The following is a 13,454-nucleotide window of genomic DNA, read 5'->3' as shown; positions in this document are numbered from 1 at the left end:
AGACTGTCGCTTGCGGCTTTGTCCTTCCTTGTTTTTTGAAATAATTGTTATTCAAGTTTTCAACAACAAATCTTATCACAACAGAGAAAAACAGTAACCCCTCCCCTCCAATACAAAAACAATAAATTAACAAGAAAAAGAAATAAGCATAAAACCATGAGAACAAACCTCCATAGCGAACCCGTAGTCGTCCCCCCCCCCCCCCCCCCCCCCCCCCCACCCCCCTCCGGCTACCTTCCCCCGATTCCCGTCCATTTCCCCCTGATTCTTGGCCACCCGACTATTCTTCCTCTTGTTCGTTGGCCACAAACAGGTCCCGGAACAATTGCATGAATGGCTCCCACGTTCTGTGGAAGCCGTCGTCTGACCCTCGGATGGCGAATTTGATTTTCTCCATTTGGAGAGGTCGGACAGCCAGTCTGCAGCTCTGGACGGTGCTGCTGACCGCCAGCCAAACAGGATTCTACGGCAGGCGATCAGGGAGGCAAAGGCAAGGGTGTCCGCCCTCCTCCCCAGGAACAGATCCGGCTGGTCCGAAACCCCGAAGACCGCCACTATCGGGCATGGCTCCACCCTCACCCCCACCACTTTGGACATAGCCTCGAAGAAGGCTGTCCAGTACTCCACAAGTCCGGGGCAAGATCAGAACATGTGGGCGTGGTTGGCCGGGCCTCTTTGGCACCGTTCACATCCATCCTCCACCTCCGGGAAGAACCTACTCATACGGTTTCTTGTTAAGTGGGCTCTATGTACCACTTTTAGCTGCGTCAGGCTGAGCCTTGCGCATGTGGAGGTGGAGTTGACCCCATGCAGTGCTTCGCCCCAGAGCCCCCACCCTATCTCAATCCCCAGGTCGTCCTCCCATTTCTTTCTTGTTGCGTCCAGTACGGTGTCGGCCCTTTCTACCAGTCGGTCATACATGTCGCTACAGTTCCCTTTATCTAGGATACTTGCGTCCAGTAGGTCTTCCAGTAGTGTCTGTCGTGGCGGTTGTGGGTACGTCCTTGTCTCCTTTCGTAAGAAGTTTTTGAGCTGCAGATACCGCAGCTCGTTCCCCCTGGCCAGCCGAAACCTCTCTGTCAGTTCGTCCAGTGCTGCGATCCTGCCGTCCGTGTATAGGTCCCTGACTGTCAGTGTCCCTCCGTCCTGCCTCCACCTTTTGAAGGTGGCGTCAGTCAGTGCTGGCGTGAGCCTATGGCTGTTGCAGATGGGAGCCTTGTACGACATTTTGGTCAGGCCAAATTGCTGCCGCAGTTGGTTCCAGGATTGGAGGGTGGCTGTCACCACTGGGCTGCTGGAGTGTTTTTTGGGTGGGGATGGGAGTGCTGCCGTGGCGAGGGCCGGGAGGGAGGTCCCCATGCAGGAGGCCTCCTCCGCACGCACCCACTCGGCCTCTGGATCCATCCCCTTACTCGCTCGGCTGTTGCCGCCCAGTGGTAGAATTGTAGGTTTGAATTGAAATGTAGGTTAGAATTGCTAGCCCCCCCCGGATTTTGTTTTTTGTAGGACCTTCTTTGGGATCCTAGCATTTTTACCCCCCGGGGGTCGCCATACGAACGCCATGATTAGATTGTCCAGCGCTTTGAAAAAGGCCTTGGGGATGTAGATCAGAATGGATCTAAACAGGAAAAGGAACCTGGGCAGTACATTCATTTTGATCGTCTGGACTCTTCCCCGTGAGGGAGAGTGGGAATGTGTTCCATCTTTGCAGGTCTCCTTCCACTTCCTCCGTCAGACTGGTGAGGTTCCATTTGTGGATCCCTTTCCAGTCATGGGTCACTTGGATCCCCAGGTAGCGGAATTTGTGTTGGGCCCGTCCGAACGGCAGCCCCTCTAGTGCTGCCCCCCCCCCCCCCCCCCCCCCACCCCACCCGGCAGGTGTACCGGGAAGATCCCGCCCCTGCTCATGTTGAGCTTGTAGCCCGAGAAAGCTCCAAGCTCTTTCAGGAGCGCAATGATTCCATCCATGCTGCTCTGTGGGTCCGAGATGTAGAGGAGCAGGTCATCTGCATAGAGTGAGACTCTGTGCTCTCTGCCTCCCCTTCGGATCCCCCTCCAATTTTTTGCTGCTCTGAGCGCGATTGCTAGCGGTTCGATTGCTAGTGCGAACAGCAGTGGGGACACCAAGAGTTTCTCTGACGGTTCACTCTGCCAACTGCACAGTATATGGTACGAGGAAGGAAGGGTAACAACAAGAAAATTACACCAAATCCCAAAGATGCGCAGGTTAGTTTGAATTACGGGGGATAGGGCAGGGCAGTGGGCCGAGGTAAAGGGTGCACTTTTGAAGGGCTGGTGCAGATCAGATGGGCCGAATGGCTTCTTTCTGCACTGTGGGGATTCTACGGATTCTATGAAAACACGAGCTTAATAAATATCTGCCCTTACCTCGTCAGCTGCTTCCTTCCAGTTGATTCTGTAAATCACGTTCAGAAAGAAAATTAATTGCACAACGCCAGCTATTAATATTCCAGACCAGAGACCTGTAAAATGACAATGATGCAATGAGTATGGAGACAATCATGTTCAGTTTTCCTTCCTGCGTGGTCCCTTCATGGAAAATTTCACCTTGATCAGATGGCTGGTGTCAGCCTGCACGGAGATACTTGTCCATGTTTGGCTACAGCAACCCTGGAATTGGGATGTGAAGAATTCATCCAGGATTCCCACTCCAGAGTAATATCTAACAGTCCCTGTTGGAAATGTAGGTGCATGCAAGTTGGCCGAGACCCTTGACTTGGCTTAGCTGCAATACTCTCCTCCTATTAATATTCCAGTGTCTGGTTTACAGATGAAATATGGTCATGGGAGGAAGGTTGCCCTGTCTAATGGTACAGAATGAGTATTGGTAGGCATTGGCCCCAATGTTACACGGAGACTGGTTAGACTCAGGTCAGAACCCCACCGATGAAACCTACACCCGATTACATTTTCCAGTACAGATCTTGAGATGGAACGCTATCCCAGGTACTTTGAAGAGTGGGTGGGGGCCGATAGTCGCCAGTGAGGAACAAAAACTATTTAAATTCCTACCAAATACACCAAGTTTGGCTGCAAACATCAGTGAGATCCCAATGGGAAGCCCAATGAGGTAGAATCCGACGATGTTACCGATAGCCCCCAGTTTCTGTTTCCCAGCTCCTCTTAACACTCCACCGCATACACACTGTAGAGTAGACAAGCAAAGATTAGACAACAGCTCATTGTGGTTGCTACCGCAAGGAAACTAAAAACTACTGACTTATCACGTACTCAAATAATTGAGAACCGATGGATTATGGTTTTGACAATATTGAGTTCTTTAACCGTCAGTCTGGCCTCAATAAAACTCGAGATGGATTTGTAGGTATAGTATTATTTATTTATAACCAACTTGCAAGGCTGACTCGCTCCACAGAGGTTCAGAACACACAGGCGGCCTTCTGAAGCTCCCGGAACCGAGTAAATTCGGAGACAAAGAAACCTCTGCAAATATCATTCAAATGGCATCAGGTATCACATACAAGATTCCCATAGGTCAGCCTATACACATCCTGACCTGGCCATATATCCTGACTGGCTCACTTCGCATTCCTCAACCCTGGGCCTCTTGTTACCCAGCATCCTTTTCCCCATCCTCCACGAGGACCCCCCCCCCCCCCCCCCCCCCCCCCTTCCTGGCCATGCTTTCTCAATCCCTTTGTCCTTTGTTTGTAAATTCACTACTATCAGACTGGCTCACATCTGCATTATTGTAACTAATATTTTAAATAACAATATTATATCACATTCGTTTGTTCAATTCCTCAGTTTGAACGCAGTCACTGATGTTATGTTGGGAATAGCTCATGTGATCAACTCATGGTTTTTGGCTAGTTGTCATTATCGGTAACAAATACAACCTCTTCTTCCGAATTTAAAATCAAAGCACGCACATTGATTGAATCACCTGCAGGGCAGACCCAGCAGAAGTGGCGGCAACACAGTGATATGCAGTTGGGGGGGGGGAGGTGCCCTGGGACTCCTCAACATCGACTCTGGACCCCGTGAGGTCTCGTGCCTTCAGGTTACATATGGCCAAGGAAACCTGCCGATTACCAGGTCCCGTCAACTGATGAATCCGTACTCCTCCGTGTTGAACAGCCAGTTGAGGAAGCACTGAGGGTGGCAAGAGGGCAGAATGTACCCCGGGTGGGGGACTGCATTGCCCATCACCAGGAGTGGCTCGGTAGCACCATGACTGAGTGAGCTGACCGGGTCCTAAAGGACACAGCTGCTAGACTGGTTCTGCGACAGGCGGTGAAGGAACCAACAGGAGGGGGAGAAACATACTTGACCTCATCTTCACCAACCTGTCTGCCTGCTGCAGAAGCATTTGTCTATGACAGAACAGTGGGGGTGACCACCGCACATTTCGTATGGAGATCAATCCCGTCCTCAAATTGAGAATACCTTCCATCACGTTGCCGGACTTTGAACAGATCAAGCAGCTCAAGACTGCATCCATGAGGTCCTGTGGGCCATCAGCAGCAACAGAATTGTACTCAACCACAATCTGTAACCCCATGTCCTGGCATATCCCCCAATGATCCGAGCATGGAATCAATCCTTGTTCAATGAAGAGTGCAAGAGGACATGTCAGGATCAGCACCAGGCATGCCAAAAAATGAGGTGTCAACCTGGTAAAGCTACACACAGGCCTCCTTGTGGGTCAAACAGCTGTGTCTGGATCAATAAAACTGTCAATCACTGCTTTCGGGTAATGTATTGATTAATGTGTAAAATTGAATGGAAGATTTGCATTTCAAAGTATTATGGGCCAGGGATTAGAGAACCCCATAGTGTATCATGGAGTTCACCTGATCCACCACTTTTAATAGATTGTGGTATGGGGAGCACACGGCCCACTCTACAGGTGTGGTACAGCAGAAATGGAAAAGTATTTTTTAAAGCAAAACAATGTTTATTCTCTGAACTCAAGTTAATCTTTTTAAAACAGGGCAGCACGGTAGCATGGTGGTTAGCATAAATGCTTCACAGCTCCAGGGTCCCAGGTTCGATTCCCGGCTGGGTCACTGTCTGTGCGGAGTCTGCACGTCCTCCGTGTGTGCGTAGGTTTCCTCCGGGTGCTCCGGTTTCCTCCCACAGTCCAAAGATGTGCGGGTTAGGTGGATTGGCCATGATAAATTGCCCGTAGTGTCCTAAAAAGTAAGGTTAAGGGGGGGGGGGGGGTTGTTGGGTTACGGGTATAGGGTGGATACGTGGGTTTGAGTAGGGTGATCATGGCTCGGCACAACATCGAGGGCCGAAGGGCCTGTTCTGTGCTGTACTGTTCTATGTTCTAAAACATACAGGGAACATCTTAGAAACCATTAATTCAAATACAACCCCCAAAGAATACAACACTAAGTAATCCTTTAAGCTTTCCTTTCAACATCCATACGACTTAAAACACCTTTTACCAGAAGCACATCAGGTTAAAGTCCCTACGGTTATTAGTTTTAAATCACTAGGATGGATTTACAGTCTTTGGATTACAGAGAGAGATTCATACACCTTCCGGCTGTGACTGCAGCTATCCAGCTCGGAAACCAAAACTAAAACACACCCTGCAGCAAACAGTCTAAAACCAAAGTCAGAAGCTGACACACAGCCCAGCTCCACCCACTCTCTGACATTACTGCAGTAGTAAACATCCATTTCTTAAAGGTACTCTCAGTACAGATATTTATATACACACCCATTTATAAACACCCATTTCTTAAAGGTGCTCTCGCATGACAAAAGGTTGTCAGTGTACTCGGCTTTCAAGGAAGCCTCTGACACTTATAACAACTGCTGACTTTTACAATTTTGTCTGAGGCAGCAGATGTTAGGGAAGGGTAAGTGAAAATGCAATGGGTTTCTCTCCAAACTGTTGCCTAGACAGCTGTTCAGGTTTCACAAAGGGTTGACTGATGGATATCTCTGATAGAGGTCTCTGTTAGGGGTTATGGCAGGGGGGAGGGATCTCTGATGGGGGTCAGGTTGGGGGGGTCTCTGATGAGGGTCTCTAATGGGGGTCTCTGATGTGTGGTTTGGTGGGTAGTCTGATGGGGGGATTCTGATAGGGGGCTGTGGGGAGGATGCCCCTACGTGTCAGCAGGCGGGGGCAGGATTTGCAATGTTGCGGGAGGGGGCCTGCTGCCGGACATTGGTATTGGGCTGCCGATTCAAAACGGGGGCCCGATGCCGGGATTTTGATGGAATCTGCCTAGATGTCCCCCCCCATGTATAAATTAGCATGGAGAAGGGGAGGGACTCGCATAACCGGGCTTGGCTCCTCGTGCCCACGGAGACCAGTTGTGATTCTCCGCTAGTGCGAGCACTCAGGCACAAGGACGGAGACTCCAGGCCAAAGATCTAAACGTTGAAAATGTTGCTTCTACAGCCGAAGCCCGTATTGAATGCTCGGAAAGCCAGTTGTGTGCAATCATCTGGTGCATACATTGCGGAAATTTGGGCTGGGTGGGGACCAAATGTGCTCACCAATTGTTTACGGTGTGAGAATTTTGGGCTCCTATCCCCCTTGTTATTTGTGTTGGCCACAGAACCATTGACAGAGGCTAATATTGGGGCTGGAGTGTGGAGAGGGGCAGCACAAGATTATGCTTCATGCGGACAATGTGCCGATGTGTGTGCGCTGAAGCCGGATGTCTCGGTTCTTGCTGTCATTAGCATGGTGGATAGATTTAGTACCTTCTCCGGTTATAAGACCAATTTTGCAAAGTCAGAGGCAATGCCAGTGGGACAGCTGAGGGCAAACTGGGTGTCACAATTTAGGCAGCTATGTAAGGCCAATTTCCCTCAGTTGATTGTGAACATTAGGTGGGACTTGAATCATTAGTCATTCATGGCGAGGCAGAATTGCCTTCATTAGAATGAACGTGTTTCTCAGATTGTTATATCCCCTGCAGATATTACCAATTTTGCTGTCAGGTAGAGTTTTAAAGAAGATCAATCGAATGATCAGTTTGTTTAACAATAATAATAATCTTTATTGTCACAAGTAGGCTTACATTAACACTGCAAAGAAGTTACTGTGAAAATTTCCAAGTCGCCACATTCCGGCGCCTGTTTGGGTACACGGAGGGAGAATTCAGAATGTCCAATTCACCTAACAGGCACGTCTTTCGGGACTTGTGGGAGGAAACCGGAGCAACCGGAGGAAACCCCCGCAGACACATAGAGCATGCAGACTCCGCACAGACTGTGACCCAAGCTGGGAATTGCACCCCGGTCCCTGGCGCTGTGAAGCAACAGTGCTAACCACTGTGCTACCATTCCGCCCATTATTTAGAGCAAAAAGAAACCTCACCTAAATTTCACTAAACATCAGCTCACGGGGACTATGGCTGGTCTGGGTGTCCCTAACATTAGGCTATATCAACGGCCTTCTCACCTTAGGTTAATAAGGGACTGGGTTGGGAAGGACTGCCTCTATTTGGTTCGATATTGAAGCAGATCAGTTGGTAACCCTCAGCAGGTCTTGTTATTTTATGGAGACATTAAGGCTGGCTCTGTTAAATGTGATAATCCTATTATTATTACTGCTCTTAGAGTGTGGAGGATGGTCGGCCAATTAGAAGGGAGATCTAAAATGACATCCACTGTCTCTCGCATCCAGGGCAGTTTCCATTGGGTCTTATGGATCTTGGATTCGATATTCGGAGGGTTAAAGGCATTTGTAGGCTGGGAGAGACGTTTGCTGATCATCCTTTGAGCAGCTGTGCCAACAATCTGGCATCTCGAGACACTTCTTTTTTACGTATTTACATCTTAGAGACCGAGGGCGGAATTTACCGGCGGTACCTGCTGGCGGGATATTCCGGTCCCACCAACGGTGCACGGGTTTCCTGGCCACGATGGCCGCAGTCAACGGGAAATCCTGTTGACAATGGTGGGACCAGAAAATCCTGCTGGCAGGCCTCCTCCGCTTGCAGTCTTGGAACAAGACTTGGCAGCTAATATTGATGAGGAGACATGGGGCAGTATATGGGATTATGCCAGTAAAATTTCTGATTGCAATAAAATGAGGGAGCCTCAATTTAAGATACTGCACTACTTGGATATCCCACCAAGTCTTAGGCATAGGTCTGAACCTACTATATCCCTGATGTACCTCAAGTGCCTGGTAGTCGAGGCTGATTATATACATTGCGCATGGACCTTGTGTTGAGATTCAACCCTATTAGGCTGATGTAGTCAGAGAGCTGGAGATGATCTTTGACAGAGCCTTAGAATTTAATCCTATGTTCCTAATTCTGGGTCTTCCAGGTGTGAGAATTACTAATGCTAATGAAAAAAGGCTTCACAATATGCTAACTTTTACAGCTCGCCAGAATATCACCGCCGGGATTCTCCCTTCTGGGGACTAAGCCCCCACGCCGGCGGAAGAACCGGCGCCAACCACTCCGGCGTCAACAGCCCCCGAAAGTGCGGAATTTGCCACATTTTCAGGGGCTAGGTGGACGCCGGAGGTGTTGGCGCCGCTCCAGCCGGCTCCGAAGGGACAGCGCGAATTCGTGCATGCGCCGAAGGGCCAGCACAATCTTGCACATGCGTGGAATGGCTGGTCATGGTTCCGTGCATGCGCAGACCGGCCGGCGTATCTTTCCGCATGCGCAGGGAGTTCTCTTCTCCACGCCGGCCATGGTGGAGCCCTACAGGGTCCAGTGCGGAAGGAGGAAGTGCTCCCATGGAAAGGCCGGCCCACAGAACGGTGCGCCACTGATCGCGGGCCAGGCCACCGTGGGGGCCCCTCCGGGGTCGGATCCCCCCTTTCCCCCCTCCCCCCCAGGACCGCCCCCATCCACTGACCTGCCAGGTCCCACCGGTACGTGAGTTGAGTGAATCACGCCGATGGGGCTGGCCAAAAACGGACGGCCACTCGGCCCATCGGGGCCAGGAGAATCGGCGTGGGGTCCGCTGCCAACGGCCTCCGACAGGAGTGCCGTGAATCCCGCCCCCGCCTGAAAAATGGCGCCGGCGAATACGGCAGCCGGCTTCGGGGGGGCGGGGCGCCACTCCCCCAGGGATTATCTGACCCACCAGGGGGTCGGAGAATCCCCCCCCCCCCCCCCCTATGTTCCTGTGCCAGCGACAAATATCTTTCAATTCAAAACTGCCATAAAATAGTTATGGAATGTGCTCCTATGGAATTACTGACATCTGTGACCCTTTCTAAGTCAGATACATCCCAACAAGTATTGGACCCCTATCTTAAATCTATAGACGTCACCTTAACTGACTTGCTCCTGTTGGGTATTCCATGATCCATGTTGTAAGTCTTGATTTTGCAATACATAAAGGTGTGTGTCCTGAACTGTTACCTTTTCGTACTTTTGTGGCCTTATACTCCTTTCCGCATTAATCTGAATCTGTTTTTGGAATGATCCGGTACCACAACTGGAGGCATTAGTCCCATACGTCTCTTGTTCTAGATTTATACTACCTTGGTTGTTCCTATGGTTACAATAACTCTTGGTCTGCCATGTACCTGTTTTGCACTGATAATTATTTTCTTTTACTCTTTACTGCGACTTTGTTAATAAAAATTTAAAATCCAGCAAAATTATATTTTAACAAAACACAGGGAGCCCTGAGCAGAAACCGCGTCAAACCATTCCGAGGTAGCAGGCAACGGGAATGTATTTCCTCAGGGGCTTCTCGCGCTGTATGTTCAGTGCTGATTCTGTGCCGATGCCTTTTCTGTCAGTAATTACCGAGCGCGGGATCACACGTAGCCACCTTTACTGGTTCGGAACTGGCCTCAACCAAGAATTTGGAAGCCCCGATACCACCCATTTTCAAAACAGAATACGCCTATTACAGCCTGCATCGCCTCCTTGGAATCTTTATTGGCTGTACAGTGGCCGACGGGTTGGCACAGTGGTTAGCACTGCTGCCTCACGGCGCCAGGGACCCAGGTTCGATTCCAACCTCTGGTGACTGTGCGGAGTCTGCACGTTCTCCCCGTGTCTGCGTGGGTTTCCTCCGGGTGCTCCGGTTTCCTCCCACAGTCCAATGACGTGCAAGTTAAGTGGATTGGCCATGATAAATTGCCTCTTAGTATCCAAAAAAGATGTCTAGGTTAGGCGAAGGAGATATTGGGATAGGGCGGAGGAGTGAGCTTCCAGTGATCTTTCAGAGGGTCGGTGCAGACTCGATGGGCCGAATGGATTGGATTAGATTTTTTTATTGTCTCGTGTACCGAGGAACAGTGAAAAGTATTTTTCTGCGAACAGATCATTAAGTACATGGGAAGAAAAGGGAAGAAAAGAAAATACATAATAGGGCAACACAAGGTATACAATGTAACGACGTAAGCACCGGCATTGGATGAAGCATACAGGGTGTAGTGTTAATGAGGTGGGTCCATAAGAGGGTCATTTAGGAGTCTGGTAACAGCAGGGAAGAAGCTGTTTTTGAGTCTGTTCGTGCGTGTTCTCAGATTTCTGTATCTCCTGCCCGGTGGAAGAAGTTGGAAAAGTGAGTAAGCCGGGTGGGAGGGATCCTTGATTATGCTGCCCGCTTTCCCCCGGCAGCGGGAGGTGTAAATGGAGTCAATGGATGGGAGGCAGGTTCATGTGATGGACTGGGACTGGGCGGTGTTCACGACTCTCTGAAGTTCCTTGCGGTCCTGGGCCGAGCAGTTGCCATACCAGGCTGTGATGCAGCCAGATAGGATGCTTTCTATGGTGCATCTGTAAAAGTTAGTAAGGGTTAATGTGGACATGCCGAATTTTGTTAGTTTCCTGCAGAAGTAAAGGCGCTGTTGTGCTTTCTTGGTGGTAGTGTCGACGTGGATGGACCAGGACAGATTGTTAGAGATGTGCACCCCTAGGAATTTTAAACTGCTAACCATCTCCACCTCGGCCCGTTGATGCTGACAGAGGTGTGTACAGTACTTTGCTTCCTGAAGTCAATGACCAGCTCTTTAGTTTTGCTGGCATTGAGGGAGAGATTGTTGTCGCTGCACCACTCCACTCGGTTCTCTATCTCCCTCCTTTATTCTAACTCGCCGTTATTCGAGATCCGGCCCACTATGGTCGTATGCTCAGCAAACTTGTAGATAGAGTTGGAACCAAATTTTCCAACGCAGTCATGTGTGTACAGGGAGTACAGGGAATGGCCTCCTGCTGTACTGCAGGAATTCCATAACATTTTAAGAAAGAGTGGATTTAATCTGTATCTAAAGCGGAAATGGAAATATGCCAGGCAAAATACGACCAGATGGGTGCTGTGATTAAGATTTATTGGCAGGTCAGAACAAATTTAAAATCTAACTGGGCTGGGCTTTTCCAGCTTCACCCAGGGTAGGATTCAGTGTGGCCATTACCAGAAAATTCAGAGAGCAGCCAAAGATTCATTGGCATTGCTGCTGCCACCCTCAACATTTGTAAATGAAGAGAAACAGAAATGTTACATGTAAACCTGGAATAATGTCACTGATACTGAAATACTCACCGTCATGGCTTCAAAAAAGTGATAAACCGCACATATTGGAATTGTTTCTGAAACTAAATGAATAATTTCTCTGGAAAATGAAAAGAAGGGTGTTGGAGAGATGTCACATGATTTTGAATTCACATTGTAACGGTGCGTTGATGGGTTTTGGGTTTGGAGAGGGTGATTTGTTTCTGTTTCACAAACCTGTCATTGGTAAAGATGTAACCCACCACAGTTTTTGTCCCTCCAATGATCACTGTAATTATTAAGGAGATACACCCTGTGGGAATAAGAGGAAAACATGAGGAATTCTCATCAAATAAACTCGTGGGATTTCCAGGCAATTTATTTTCAAGAAAGTTGCAGTTTGCTGCTTCTGTTTACCCTAGCTTTTCCCAAGAATTGGTTTCCCATTGTGGGCAGCCCCACGCCGTCGGGAAATTCCCGGGCGTGGGTGCGCTGCCGACGCAATGGAGAATCCCGACAGCGGAGAATCCAGCCCTGGGCAGCAATCGTGGCTGATTTTCCCTCTCCCTAACCCAGATTGTCGAGACTGAATTCGAACTGGCATCGCAGCTGGGATCAGCTCACACAGCACAGACCCGGGCGTCAAACATGGGATCGTCCTAACTATAGAATATACAATAAAACAGAAAATGCTGGAAACACTCAGGGCGGGATTCTCCGTCGGCGGGATGCTCCGGCGCCCGGATCTTTCCCAGCGGTGCGGGGCTGCCCCACAATGGGAAACCCCATTGACCGGCCGGCATAACGGATAATCCCGCCGGCAGGTCGAGGCAGAAATGTGGCGGGGCGGAGAATCCAGCCCGGAGCCGTGTACGAGCAACCTCTGTGAAGAGAGGAACAGAGTTAATGGCCATGTTTTTACCATCGGCCTCAGAACCCTGAAGTTAGAACCAAATGGCAGCAAGATCCACCCAGCAATATTCCCAGAAGCTGCCTCCTGAGCAATGACCCGTCATCAAACTCCTGTTCTGATCGCAGGAGTCACCAACCTTCGGCTCTCCTTGCGGCTGTGGCTGCTCACAAGACTACTTTATTCTAGGTCGGCAGTCCTGTCAATCACCTTAGAGCCTCTGCTCCTCACATTTAACTTCACTGACCAGGAACCGTTTCCAGATTCCTGCTCTTTCTCTTTGGCTAGAATGTCTGTTTGGAACTTCCTTCTGTCCCCCTCCCAGGTTTCACTGCTGACTCTGGGGGTCTCCTTTGAGATGCAGAACTCACTTGACATTCACTGTTACATTAACTCAAGAGCAACCCATCTGAGACTCTCAGATTTATTGCCCTCAGCAATCGTCTAGCATGTCCAGCGAGAGAGAGAGAGAGAGAGACTGAAACTGCTCCCTTCATCTTAGAGCATAATAGGCAACTGAACCTCAACTTGCTTTCTGTTCAGGGTGGCGTGTGGTGCAGTGGTTAGCACTGGGACCACGGCACTGAGGACCTCGGTTCGACTCCCGGCCCTGCCTCACTGTCCGTGTGGAGTTTGTACATTCTCCCCGTGCCTGCGTGGGTCTCACCCCCACAGATGTGCAGGGGAGGCGGGTTGGACATGCTAAATTGCCCCTTAACTGGTGAAAAATAAAAATTGGGTACTCTAAATTTATTTTTAAAAAGTTGCTTTCTGTTTGCCTGTGGTCTCTGCCAACAGCCCATTTTTTATACCCTATGTTTGTTTACACCTCCGTACAAGAGTTAGGAAACCAAATTTAAAAATCCATAGACTCACTACAGTGCTGAAGGAGGCCATTTGGTCCATCGAGTCAGTACCAAGGCCCACTCTCCCACCCTATCCTCGTAACCCTGTAACCCCATGTTATGGGAACGGCATTTTCAGAACCCCAAAATGTATCATGGAGTTCAACCAACCTCTCCCTTCAATGTATTGTTGCTTTTGAAGCACACGGCTTGTTCCCCAGGTGTGGTATTACAATTATGGACACGTGGGTTTTTAAACACCA

General features: G+C 49.6%; 1 protein-coding gene across 3 annotated transcripts in view; it reads right to left on the bottom strand.

The window, feature by feature from the left end:
* Positions 1-13,454, bottom strand: part of LOC119975066 (multidrug and toxin extrusion protein 1-like) — a 132,815-nt gene that overhangs the window by 1,953 nt on the left and 117,408 nt on the right. For all 3 annotated transcript variants that reach the window (XM_038814564.1, XM_038814563.1, XM_038814565.1), the window contains 4 exons: positions 11,674-11,749; positions 11,488-11,557; positions 3,034-3,166; positions 2,389-2,483 (listed from right to left, as the gene is read on the bottom strand). In XM_038814564.1, the coding sequence (XP_038670492.1) occupies positions 2,389-2,483; positions 3,034-3,166; positions 11,488-11,557; positions 11,674-11,749 (374 nt within the window). The remainder of the gene's footprint in view (positions 1-2,388; positions 2,484-3,033; positions 3,167-11,487; positions 11,558-11,673; positions 11,750-13,454) is intronic.

The sequence above is a fragment of the Scyliorhinus canicula genome, chromosome 12 (genome assembly GCF_902713615.1).
Source record: "Scyliorhinus canicula chromosome 12, sScyCan1.1, whole genome shotgun sequence".
Lineage (NCBI taxonomy): Eukaryota > Metazoa > Chordata > Chondrichthyes > Carcharhiniformes > Scyliorhinidae > Scyliorhinus > Scyliorhinus canicula.
The sequence above is the reverse complement of the archived record's forward strand: the minus strand, read 5'-3'. Positions and strand labels throughout refer to the sequence as shown.